At 33.7% G+C, this 13,803-nt stretch overlaps 1 protein-coding gene across 2 annotated transcripts; it reads right to left on the bottom strand.

Moving 5' to 3' along the window:
• Positions 1 to 2,533: 2,533 nt before the first annotated feature.
• LOC107858970 (E3 ubiquitin-protein ligase RSL1) lies at positions 2,534 to 8,644 on the bottom strand. 2 transcript variants are annotated; one of them, XM_047406620.1, is made up of 5 exons: positions 8,522 to 8,612; positions 8,346 to 8,407; positions 7,339 to 8,038; positions 5,989 to 6,749; positions 2,534 to 3,177 (listed from the first exon to the last, which is right to left on the bottom strand). In XM_047406620.1, exons 3-5 carry the CDS (start codon positions 7,807 to 7,809, stop codon positions 2,796 to 2,798), a joined length of 1,614 nt encoding a protein of 537 aa, XP_047262576.1. In that variant the 5' UTR covers positions 7,810 to 8,038; positions 8,346 to 8,407; positions 8,522 to 8,612; the 3' UTR covers positions 2,534 to 2,795. The 2 variants fall into 2 exon arrangements, with proteins under 2 accessions (XP_047262576.1, XP_016559292.1); XM_016703806.2 differs by having other exon boundaries at positions 8,346 to 8,644.
• Between the last annotated feature and the right edge of the window lie 5,159 nt (positions 8,645 to 13,803).

Below are 13,803 nucleotides of genomic sequence, written 5' to 3'. Positions count from 1 at the left end.
TCTCTCCACCTTCCTGGGTAGGTGTAAGGTCCACTACAATACCCTCTCTAGACTCCACTCCACTTGTAGGATTACCGTAGACCGTAGTATTTTGCTGTTGCTTGATTTTATTCTTGCCTTTTTGTACAGACATGTAGGTGACTTAATTTTTCATGTGCATGTCATAGGAAATCAATAAAACCTCATGTGTATGATTTGATATGTGGGATTTGTACTTTGAGCATGGCCACAATTTTGAGAATGGGTGCATATTTATTGGGCCCTCAAATGATTGGTCTGTTCATTGACAAGGTTGATTTAGCAATGCAATATTAACATAGCATAGAGTTGTTTCCTTTCTTTGCACTATTATTTATGGCTTTATGGGCTATATTAACTTAGAAGGCAACAATGTATTATCAAGTAAGCCCCAACGTTTTGCTACAATTGCATTTGTTTTATGCTTTGCCCAATTTGTAATTTATTTATGGTGCTCATTTTGAGTTTCACTCACATGTCCAGTGAACAAGTTGGTATCAAAGAAAACGATAGTTCCATGTTCAGTTTGTTTGTTCTTTTTTTTTTTTTTTTTTTAAATGTATTATCTCTATGAAAAATAATATTTCTATCTTTTTGTCTCGCAAGTGTCAAAAATAATAGCACGATACATCAATTAGTAGATGAGACAAAAGTCGAACACCGAGTGATTCTTTTCATTAGCTTGGTAAGCAAAATAAGTGACAGGATATCCATTGAAATAATTGAGAACTCATTTGAGTTATTCATTGCAATGTTGTTTGCATTGAATTAAAATAGAAAATTGCATCGCTATTTATCCAAAGCTAAAAGGAATATAATATATAAAATGCGACATATTATTTTCCTTGTAGGTTTAAGCTAAAAAAAAAATAAATATTCAATAATTAATGTAGATATAAATATTTCACAGCTTATTAATGCAGATACTAAAATATGTCACATCTATTTTCTCTGGTTGCAGTTTTTCTGCTAATATTTCTGAATTGTCCACGCAGTCGGCGGCTGATTATTTGGTCCACTAATTATTCATCCTTCCTTAGCTTGTTACCACATTAATTGGCTAGCACCCAACTTATCCTACCCTACTTGCAATTATGATCTTCACTCATTAAAAATTAAGGGAAAAAACAAAAATCAGTTGGTACTATATGAACTTTGACTATCGTAGGAGGCAAGATGTGTAATGTTTCATTAAGAAAGCTTCACTACTTTCTCTCAATTCAATTTTTGCAACTCTCTCTCTAGTCTCTACCACCCATGTAGGAACAACGTTTATGTCTATGATAATTACATACATTGTTAAATACTAATAATTATTGCTTGGTCGTTATGTGCTAGGTTTTTCTAGGTTTTCTCTTCAACTTTTTCCCCTTTGTCAGTAGTCAAATTATTGTTGCTTGATGGAGAAGAAAAAATTAATGTTGTTCCATATTCTTGCTTAATTCTTATACATCGGCTAGCTTTCGTCTTTACAATGCTTGTGTTTCATTTAACGAACACCATGTTGCACATATACATTACAACAAACGTACTACAACTGAAATAAAAGAAAGTATCACTTCATGTACGTATAAGTAGAAGATGCAGTGCTTTCAATATCTATCTATTGGTTAAAAAACAATCTTTTTACGTTTTATTTCATACAAAAATCAATGTTACACAATATGCTACTCCAACTACTGTAGTGAAAGCAAAAAAAAAGTACAGCATGTGAGCAACTTATACAAATGAAAGGCCTTTTCACGCATGTAAATTGTAGAATTTGAGTTTTTTTTTTTTCAACTTTTATATAGTTAAAAGGCCTACTTGTGCATTAGCAAAATTAAAGGGCAAAGTTATAATTTTGTGTTAAGTTAAAGTTCGTGCTTATGTATTATGCCTAACTATAATGATGTCTCACTTTGATTTCCGTATCTTAATTCGTAACTTTTAGTAAATACTACTTTTACTAGGCAACCGTATAGCCTTTTTGGTACTTTTTTCCATCAACCATAAAGTTTTAGGGCGTTTATTTTTGTCATTGTACTCTTTACCAGTTACTACTACTATTGAAGTTTAAAACTTCACCATAAGTGAACTTCTAAAACAACAATTAACTGTCATCTGGCTGACATCCAAGTGAAAAATCGCCATATCATTTAGCTATAATCCAGGGGGAGAGGGAGGAAATAATTAGCTAATATAAATGATAAATTCAAAAAGCTTAATGGGAATCTCATTTAACCTGATTAAACAACTAAATTAAAATTGAGACCAAGTCGTAAACTAGCAGTGTAAAGAGCTATTTGTTTATGTAAGCTAGTAGTTTAGAAAACTTCAACACTAACAGTGCAGTTTCGCTGATTATAGAAGATCAACATTTCAGATTCCAGATTACCACATCAAGCTTGATATGGAGGGTAAAATGGCCTAGGTTCTATAATTTGAACTGATAGTATACAAGTTCTTTATACTAACCGCCCACAAATCGTAGGGACTAATTAAATCAACCAAGCAAAGTCCATAGGCAACTATGTGAGTATAAATGTCTACTTCGATTTATGCTGTTCTGCTCATCAGTTTTCTTTGCAACTTCCAATGCATCATACAATTGGGATGGAAAGAGGAGAGGGGGAAAAGGCCCAACAGCTCTTTTAGCATGAAGCAAATGAAAGAGGACATTATGAAGGGGCCTATTTGCTCAACTATTCAAGGAGTCTAGAGAGTGAGATACTCATTTATCTCCCAATGTGAAAAGTGTTTTACAAATGCTAAATGGCTTCAGATCTTTCTATACTTCACTGGATATGTTCTTCATAGTAATTGTCGCTGATCACAGACACGAACCGTTCTAGCCATGGAAGCTGATGGAGATCCTTCATGGCATCGACATAAGAATCTGTACAACGTGGTGGGGATTGGTAACCTTGGTGGTCTGTAAGACTGAATCCACCAGCGAGAAATCTCTGGATCAAAGCCAGCTGAGATCTCTCTTCATCTGAATATGCATCCATCATCATAGGCAGCGACTCGAATGAGTCCCATGCCCATTGCTCAAACTGTTGTGTCGGTTGAGTTGCCAAATCTTGAGAATAATCCTCATCCCAGAATGCACATTGACATGTCTGTTGGCCGTCGCTGTATTCAGCACCACAAGAATAACAGAATTGATGCCCACACCTGCCAGTTTTTAAACAAGCACTAAAGCTGTCAATACTTAAAATCATTGTTCTTCCATTTCAGCAAAATATATACTGAACGAGATATAAAGGGGCAGTATATGCATTTAGTCACATATCATCAATTAGATTCCAGACACTCATCTGATGCTCAGATAGATTATCCTATCGGAATGCATTTTTCCTCTGCAAACATAGCAGATGGCCGTACTAATGAATTCAAACACTCACAAAAAGAAAGATCTCTAGAAGTCAAATATGGTTGATTTTTCTTGAGAATTAATGCTTGACTGAACAGTTCAAGCTCCATCAAGAACCATCTTTATAGACCATTAGGGTATCTGACGTAAACATACCCAACTATCTAAAACAATGTGCCTTTTCCAATTTAGTGCTGTTGAAGACGTCATGAATAGGTCAAGAAAAATCAATTATGAATGAATAGGTCAAGCGAAATATCAGTTATGATTCAACTGTTCTCTCCTCTATATCCAATCAACCACCAGCTGTCCCCACCTTCAAAATCTCTAATAAGCCAACTGTCAGAGCGCAAGTTAAGTCAATGTAATTTTACTCACCAAGTTATTAGTTTTGTTCCTCAAACTACCACCCAACTGGTTAGACACGAATCAGTTTTCAAAATTTATGTTCTGTAGGTTCTAGTTTCTTTAATCTGCATGCACCCAGCTCTTATACTGTCATAAACCTACTGTTCTATCCCCTTTTTCTGATTTAAGTAGCTTTTCTTTTGTTTCAGTCATTTCCCTGCCCACTTCAAATCTCATTAAATATTTAAATGGCTAATTGTAAACCCACTACATATTTAGCCTGCTTGGTTACTTGTTAAAAAATAAAGCCTACCTAACTGTAGTGTAAGCAGTAGATGAAGGAGAAAGAAGTAGTAGCATCAGTATTAGTAGAGTCAGAGGCAGGAGGTGGGTTTGAAGGTTTGAGAGGTCCAACCGTTTGGAAAGAGACGAATACAGCACAAGTCAGCCTCATGTATAAACAAGATAAATACTTGGAACCCAGAAAAGCACTTGACTGCTAGAAATTATTGACTCTGACACACGGAACTAATTTCCGAAAAATTGGATCACCACTCAAGCCTTGAGACTGATGTAACAATTATATTGCCAGCTGTTATATGACTTCAGCTTCTTTGTTTGAAAAAGCGACAGTTGTAATCCTCTGATCCTTAAACTTTAGTAGTTAAAGCTGAAGCAGTGTACTTGTAGGAGATCAAATGATCACCTGTAACTTATACGACTTCAGCTTTAACTACTAAAGTTTAAGGATACAGTAAAAGCTTATCTGATGATAACACAAAGCATAGATGTAATCCAACATTCAACACTCAAAATTACAAAAGATAGTCTTGCCCTAAGATGACCTTCCCATCAAGTCCGATCTATTGATCCTTTGAGGGTTTCCTTAATAACAGCAGCTATTTTCAACACTTGCAGCCAGACAACCCATTTTTTCAATCGTGGAATCCTTGTTCATATGCTTAACAGATGCAATTTTTGTAAAAGACTCTGTGTATGATATTAACGTAACTACAATAGACAACACTGATATTGAAACTACTAAGGACATCTCGACTAAACCCTTCCTGCTTCTCTGCTTTACATCAAGCTAGCAGAGAGCGTTTCTTAAACTCATGATTGAACTATAATGCACAGGAAGGACATCTTGTACGTCTAACTCCAAGCTTCTCACCCAGGGTACCCAGGCAGTCGTCTCTGCCTTCAGCTATTTCGGACCAGCTGTAATTTGGGGAGAGTCTCCAACTCCCCTCTCCCAGTATCAGATAATTCCAAAATGGAACATCCTAGCCCTAATTTATATGATGTTTTTGCTATCTTGGGAAATCTGAATCTCAAAGTAAAGGGTGATCTGGTCACTAAACTGTAATAATCACGTTGAGTAAATTGTCTGTCAAGCCTTTGGGGGCAATAAGAAGTTACAGAAGGATGACAGATCTACTAACCACTAAATATGTATGTGTATATGTACACGTACACAGACAGTATATATGTATATACATTATTTTACAAATAAGTCAACTAAAGATTCAATATCATACTGTGGTTTTGAAGAATAAGCTTTCATAGTTAACATTGTATGGGAAATAACACCAGTGAGTAAACAGATATCTCCAACTCTATTCTAGGAAGGGTAGGATTTCCATTAGGGGGTGATAAACTAGTATTAATAAGCACTACCAGCATCACAAGAAATCTTCTTCCAGAATCTCTCAATAGTAACTTTGATTTTCAAGCGCTTGACATTTTCCAGGCAGTTGGATGAGGTGCAGATAAAATGCAAGATTAAGCCTTACCAGAGAAAATTTGCAAGTGTTAAAAAAAGTTACCTAACTGAAATGTTAAAAAAACTTATTTCCTGATAAAAAAGAAAAAAAGAGATATCCTCCTTGATGGTTCTCATGCAAGAGGAGAGTAGAATATAAAGAGGAAAGATAGTTCTCTTTGTATCAGATATAGACGATCATTCCTAGAGAACCAACATTTGGTTTCCAAGTAATAAGAAGAATCCTTTGGTTTCCAAGCTCCTGAGTTTAAAAGTCCTTTTGTCTGACAACGAGTATCTGGCATTAAGACCTTATGTTCCAAAATCTCAACAGTTTCCAGGAAAAAATAATCAGCTAAGGATGTACCAGTTTATGATATGAAAAACAAAAATGTAGCTAAAATATTCAGAATGTCAATGCAATATTCTCATTGATTCAAAAGCCTATATAGGACCCTGAATCTTGCATTAAAAAGTATGAAGGAACCACATATATTACCAGCATGTCATATGAAAGCATCCATGTGTGAGCTCAATCATCCTCCTGCACTGGGAACAACGCCTCCATCGCTTATTTTGTGCCAGGCGATGCAAAGTTATGTCACCAGCTTCCCTCTCCTCCAAAGGGAGATTTTGGTAGTCTTCACATGTCATTGAAGAATGCCACGGGACCCTACAATCCACACACATGAACCTCTGACAAACTGGACAATCCACACAACTATTCTCTGACGGGCTTGATGAACTAGCCCGAGTTGACATACATTCATGAGGGTCCAGAAGAACAGAACAATTTGGATATGGGCAGTAAAGCTTGTCTGAGTTGAGAGCATTTGCTTCTTCAAGGGCCCTCACTAACGATCCATAAGAGTTAAGTGGGAGAAAAGATATACACTCAGAGGCAGAGATTAAGTACTTGCATTTTAGCTGAGGGCACCTAATGGGGACTTGACCAGATTGGAGTTTACCCTCGACATAAGTTTTCATACAGTGAGAACAGAACTTGTGGGTGCATTTCAATGTGGTAACCATCATTAAAAGTTTATCCTCACAGCATATTGGACAATTTTCAGTTGATTCATCTCCTTCAACATGGGAAGAAACAACCCCTATTGCTACTTTGGCCAAGTCCAACGCCTTTGCTAGACCAGTATTAGGGACAAGTTTCAGAACAAAAGCTTCCAGATCATTAGCATGATCCAGGATCCTCTGCCGCAATGCCATGAGGAGAGGATTATCAAGGCTCTTTTCATGCATAATCTGATCAAATTAATTACCATCAAACAATGCAAATTAAACATTACCATAAAAACAACGTAAATAAACAAATGATACTACCGCTGAACAAATTTAGTGCAAGTGAAATCAATGAAGCACTTATTACAGTAACATCCAAATAAGTAATTAAGTTGTCAATGAGATTCTACAAAAGAGGGGGAAAAAGTAGTTAGATAGTTCTGTTTTTGAGGTAGGAACATACCCTACTGTTGTACAAACTCAAGCATCCAAATTAGACTCCAACGTCTACTTTGTAACGGGCCACCATCTTGGTGTATAATCAATAAATTTTCTTGGCTTATCAAATAAAGATAAACTAACCAAGAAAGCCTGAAATTTTTGTTAATTTTCAACTGAGAAATTCAATAAAGGCAGATTTGCAAAATACTCTGAACTTTTATTATAGGTAAAGATTCAATTTCATTGAGGGTGGCAGAGATAATAAGTTGTTCATCTACAAATGTTCCAGTTGCAAAAGGAAAAACAATTTCACAAAGGTAACGATTCAACCCATTGAACTGAAAAAGCAAACATTGAGATACACATATCTTGCAGAGAACAGACATCTCACCTGCTGGTATAAAATCTCAGAGTCAGTAAAGGCGTAAACTTTTCTAATCTTGTTCTTCACAGCTTCCAGTAGTCCATCCATCAAAGCCAAATAATCTGCCACAAATTCTTCCACATAAAAATCAAGCTTTTTCTGGATTTGAATAGGAGGATCACTTCCTGCCCTCTCCATAACCACTCCAATTCCTGATATCCTGCAACCAGAATCTCCAGGACCAGATACAGAAATCCCCTTAAAGAACAATTTTACAGAATGTTCACCAAGAACTAATTCACAACTTTCCCTTTCTGATTCCTTCTCGTCCTCTGTTACTTCATCCTCTTCTCCCTCCATAGTTGCTTCCTCCTTACCTTCCAACTCCTCCTCATCTTCACAACAGCTACAAAAATCTTCTTCGTCATCTTCTTCTAATTTCACTTCATTTTCTATATTCACCAACAACTCATCACCATTAGCCATTTGTCCTTCCATATTCAAAGACGCAAACAATTACCCACAAATATTTTGGGCAACTCTACTCCTCCAAAGACACCAACTTTCTCTTTACAATACATATCCAAAATCCATAACTTTACAATCCAACAATTGAATACCAACCTAAGAAGAACCCATCAGTAATCACCCAAAAAGACCTTAGAATCTTGGTTGAAACAAGATCATTCTCCTCAAAAGCTTTGATCTTTCCAAAAGTTCAAAGCTCCTGTACCAAAATTCAAGAAATACCCATTATAGCTAGATCCACAAAACACAAAGAGCAAGTGAAAAACACTCTTAAAACTCAAAAGGGATAAAATTAAAAAAAAAAAAAAAAAGTACAATTCTTCCTTGTAAAACTCTTAACTCACAAAAAGTCAAAGAAAGAAACCCCACTGAGCTACCTAATTGAACACCTTTCATTATCACAAAAAACAAGTTCCATAAATAAGTAATAATAAATACAAGAAAAACGAATGAAACAATGAATTGAATCCAAAAGAAACAAATAAAAAAGAGTGAAGCTTCCGTACCAGAGGATGTGGGTCTGGTCCGGTCTGGAGTTTCACCTTATATATGAAAAGAATTTTTCCATCTGAATCATGTTATATAAAGAAACTGTTAATACATCTGTGTATGTATGTACAGGAGTATATTAGTAGTAAAGAAAAAATTTAATCTGACAAGATTACAGGAGCAGAGCTTTTACTAAATTATCATTGTTGTTGTTCAGATTAGAAGAGGGAGAGAGAGAGAAGCATCAGTAGTTGTGGTGGGTGGTTCTTATACGTGGTTGGTTTTACTAGCAAGGGAAATACTCTTCTACAGGCTTGCTCTTTTTTTTTCCTTATTGTTTAGGATTTTATTTCTCACCAACAAAATAACTATTAGTAACTGTTTATTTGATAACTATTTTTATAAAATATCTTTTGAAAAAAAATAATTTGTGTTTGATAAATTTATTTAAAAAGTATTTGAATAATTTTTTTCAAGAAGTATTTTTTTGAGTCAAATAATCACAAAGAACATGTATTAATAAACTTTTACTACTAAAATCAATTTATAGAGAAAATTTATTTTAAATATCTATTATAATTTTTTAATTAAAATTTTATTTTTATTTAATTAAATATCATCATCAATGATATTTTTAAATTTATTAAAAAATAGATGAAAATAAAATAATAATAATAGTAATAATAAAATATAATCATAAAATTAAATAAAAAATTATGATGTAAATATGAAGTATAGTTTCTTAAAACTAAACTTATAAGATATGGTAAATTAAGTAATAAGAGATATATGTGTGAGAGAGAGTGATAGGGATATTTTTGTCGTGAAAAAAAAAATTCTCTTCAACTTCTTTATTTTTTTAAAAACACTTTTGTAAGTTTACCAAATATTTTAATTGTCCTTTCTTGGTTGAGACATTAAAAAAAAGTTTGTTAATTGTCCTCCAAAAGTTTATTTATTTATGAAAAAAATTTAATTGGCTTGATTAAGGGTTTGATTCCTCTAAATACTAATCCTTCTTCCATTTTCTTTCTTTTTAATTTAAGAAAAAAAAGAGAGTTTATTTATGAAGAAAGACATTGTTATCTTTTTTTTTTTAATTTCCAGAAAAATATTATTCAAAAACAGAAAAACAAAAAGACCAAAACATTAGGTATTTTGCGTAAAAAAGTCCATTAATTTAATTGATCTCCGAAGTGAGAAAATAAATCAGTTAAACTGTATGACATAGATTTATCTTTCCAGCATCAAGAGCAAATATTAAGCTACTTAAAATACCAACATGGGTTGTAGTGCAGTGGATGAGGCTGCTCCACCTTTAACTGGAGGTCGAGAATTCGACCCTGAGTACAGAGAAAACTCTGTTGCGAGTGCTGCCACCTTAATGGGCCCTGCAACACGCGATCTAAATTAGTCGGAACTCCAATACGGACACCAAACACCGAATGAAACCCCCAAAAAAAAAGCTACTCAAAATACTAAAACAAAAATATGAAAAGCTATTCACTTCCACTTCATAGCATGAAAACAGCTAAAAAGTTCCTACTATTTAGATATGACTTGGCAGATAGAACTACAAATCAACAATATAACCTATTTAGAAATATTTTACCAAAAAAATAGGTACTCCGTCGACTTCTTTTTATTTTGTCAAAAAAAGAAGTCATTGTACTGTAATTAAAAATAATTTAATTTTAAAATTAATGAAATGATCAATAATCACATAAATATCTAAAAATTATTTTAGATCATTAATCTCGAAAAATTATTTTTTCTTAAATATTGTGCTGCGTCAAATAGTGTCACATATAATAACACAGAAGAAATAATAAAAAAGTACAATTAGCAGAGAAGGACGTGTACAGTAGATAAGGTTGCTCCTCCTTTAATTAGATGTCTTGGTTTTGAAGGAGCATCACTTTGCACAAGCTTTATCCAACGTGAATCTGAATTAATCGACTCGAATATGATTATCGAATATCTTATAAAAATTAAAAACAGTACCATTATTAAAGAACAAAACGAACCATCAGATAATATGATGTGGCAGAATTAGATGGTCAAGTGCACAAAAGTTACAAAGAGTGGCATGTAGGAAAGGAAAACCACTTAATAAATGACGTATTTGTTCGATTTAAGAAAAGATTCTGTTTATTCTTTCACGCCACTAAAAATTGAGAGCACACGTCATTGGATTTTGTTTGCAAAAATTCACTTTGACTTTTTCAACGCTTTCAATTAAGGAGTGAATTAATCTGCTAAATAAATCTTTTCTTTTAAATTAAATATATTATAATTTGAGTTAAAATAATGATTAGATATTGAATTAGGAAACACTCATGATTACCCCCTCTCTTCTTTCTACTTTTTCTTTTTTTCTCTTTTTAAATATTGGAGATTGAGCTTCAACATATTTTATTTCCTTTTGTCAGTAAAAGGATATTTAGGATTAAACAAAATTATCCATTTCACTTGAAACTTTTTTTTTTTTTCCTTTTGTTAAGGGAAATTAGTCAAGCTTAATTTGAAATTTCACTCTTCTACTATTTTGTTAAACTTATTGTTGACTCTATGTCTTGAGTTTTGGTAGATTCAAAGTGTGATTCCATCGTAAGTAGTTTGTGGTATGAATAATTTGAATCATTTCTTTGTTTCTAAAGGATTCATTAAATTCGTAAGTTGGAAAAAACATTTGATGTATTTAAAGGAAATACAATTGCAACTCTTTCTTTATCTATTGTTTCTTTCTCCTCCATTTTTATTCTTTTATTTGGTAACTAACAATTGATTTATTAATCACCAAGTGCAGTCATACAAAACAATAGTCAGATGTCTGATTATTTAAAGTAAAGCAAATCTCCATTTTTGTTCTCTTATAATAATTTGGCAAAATAGCTCGGTGGACCTTGTACTTAGTCTGATTTGTAAAGTGGATACTCCTACTTAAATTTTTGTCATCTGAACCCCTCAACCCATCAAAATTCAACATTTTAAACCCTATTTCGGTGTGTGTAAGACACTCACCTCCACGTCATTTTAAAATACTACATTAAATTTCACATCATTTTTAAATGCCTTGTAATAAATTAATGTTAAAATAATTCATTTTAACCACCTCTTTTTCCAAATAATTCAATACACTTCCTAAGAAATCTATCTTCCATTTGTTCTTCATCTTCTTCAATGTTATCTCCAAGGTTGAATTCTCTCTTACACACACACCATTTTTTTCAGAAAAAAATTGTCAGATGTTCAATGAAACACCACTGTATTTTCAACGAAATCAGCTTCAACAGTCACCAAAATATTTTCTTGATATTCAAAACAAAAAAAAAGGTTGAATTTTTGTTGTATCAAAAAGCAATCTTTTTGAAAAAAGAAAAATTTCTCTTTCTTTTCGAATCGAATTATCCATTTTATGAGTTGAATAATCCAATTTACTCTTCAATTGCTTATATCCAAATCTCGAATTCCTATAAGGAGCATGAATTTCTCTTTGAATCACTCAATTTACCCTTCAATTGCTTATGCCCAAATCTTGGATTTCTACAAGAAGCATGAATTTCTCTTCAAATCGGATACTTGAAAAACTTATGTACATTGGATGATTTATTTGGTACTAATGATGTGGTGGTTATGGTGCGGGGTAGGATGGAGGACAAGGGTGAAAATGGTTAGTTGATGTTGTGGTAGTGGTGTTGGGTGGGGGATGGGAGACGGGGCATCTGGATGTGGTGGTGATGGTAGAGGCAGTGGTGGAGGAGGAGGTGGTTGTTTCAAGTGTGGTGAGTCTGGACACTTTGCTCGTTATTGCAACAAGGGTGGTGGTGGTGGCAAAGACAACGGAGGCGTTTACTTCAAGTGTGGTGAAGACGGGCACTTTGCTCGTGAATGCATTAGCGGTGGTCGTTGATAATTTGCTAAAACCCTCTACCCTTTGTTTGTTTTTAATTGTGGAAGTTGCAATGGTTGTTTTCTTCTGTTTGTTTTTAATTGTGGGAGCTGCAATGATGGTTTGTGGGGGTGGGGTGGGGGGTCGGGGGCTGGCTTTTACTTTCTTTTTAATTTTATTTTTTTAATTGCTTTAATGTAAAAATATGAAAAAAAAAATCCTCATTCACACTCCAGGTGCGTGCACTCACGCATTTCGTCCTACTCAATCGATTTGTGCCACATAAGCTTGGTCAACGGTCAGAGAGTCCTAAAATATTGAGTTTTATTGAGTTGAGGGGTTCAGATGATAAAAATCTAAGTAGGAGTATCCACTTTATAAACCAAACTAAGTACAAGGTTCACCAAGCTAGTTTGCCTAATAATTTTGAGCTTTTTAAAAATCGATGATGTAGCTGAAGGCTCAACTTTATGACTGAGAATTAGTTATGCGAACTGTTTACGATAAAACTAGAGTGTGTTTGGTATGAAGGAAAATAATTTTTGGAAAATATTTTTTTATTTTTAATTAACTTAAATGTTTTAAAAATATTTTTTAAATTAAATTATTTTCTTCAAATTTAAGGAAAATGACCTTCCTTCAAAAAATAAGAAAATATTTTTCAAAACTCTCTTTCAACCTCACTTTCAAATTGAAATGTCCATACAATTCTCAAAATCAACCCCATATCCCGACCCCGAATCCTACCACCCCCATTTAAAAAAATATTTAATTTTTAAAAGAATATTTCAAGTTTTTTTCTTACCTCATCCCTATCTCGACCCCAATCCCTTACCAGATCCCCTTCCAAAAAAATTCAAATTTTTTCTTACCCCACTCTCTATCCGACCCTTCCCTTACCCCCTATCCCGACCCTTCCCTTTCCAAATATATCTCTTGATTACAATTTGTTAGTGTAATATACCACAATAATTAAACTACAGTTGAAATTAAAAAATAAAAATAAAAATCTTCTTCTTGGCTGAGGCGCGGATATCTCGCTCTCTTTAAGGAGATTCAAGTTTACTGCGGCATAATCTACACTGATCCAGCAGTATATCTCCTGACTTGTCCCCTTCAGGACAACAACCCATCAACGATATACAACTCAAGCAACTTCGGATTAGTTAAAGAGTCCAAAACTCCACCACAAGAACACCTTCCTTCAATATGTTAAAACTATCTTTTGTATAGTGAATAGAGTTGAAGACTTACAATATTTTTCTTTGTCTCGACTCTCTCTTTCACTAATATAATTACACTTTTTTGTATAGTGAATATAGTTGAAGGTTTAGAATATTTTCTATGTCTCAACTCTCTTTTTCACTTATCATCTTTTTCTCATCACTCACAATATACTATAACTCATCTCTTTTTATATATTCTTTAATACAAGGAAGAAAACATCATTTATATAGGTGTAGTATTCTTTCATCTAGTAAATGAGGGAGTAGTGGATATTAAGTGAGGAAGATGAATGTTTTAGGGGTTTCATATGTTATATGAGTTACAATACATAAAGAGGTAGAATTATGGTAGAGGTT

This window comes from Capsicum annuum, chromosome 2 (genome assembly GCF_002878395.1).
Source record: "Capsicum annuum cultivar UCD-10X-F1 chromosome 2, UCD10Xv1.1, whole genome shotgun sequence".
Lineage (NCBI taxonomy): Eukaryota > Viridiplantae > Streptophyta > Magnoliopsida > Solanales > Solanaceae > Capsicum > Capsicum annuum.
This window is presented reverse-complemented; position numbering and strand designations above follow the sequence as displayed.

Excerpts from the sequence above, each read along its gene's own strand:
- LOC107858970 (XM_016703806.2), bottom strand. The coding sequence starts at position 7,809 with ATGGAAGGACAAATGGCTAATGGTGATGAGTTGTTGGTGAATATAGAA. Across the intron at positions 6,750-7,338 it reads CTGAGATTTTATACCAGCAG|ATTATGCATGAAAAGAGCCT; the intron begins GTGAGATGTCTG and ends TAATTTGATCAG. Across the intron at positions 3,178-5,988 it reads TGCTTTCATATGACATGCTG|GTGTGGGCATCAATTCTGTT; the intron begins GTAATATATGTG and ends AAAAACTGGCAG.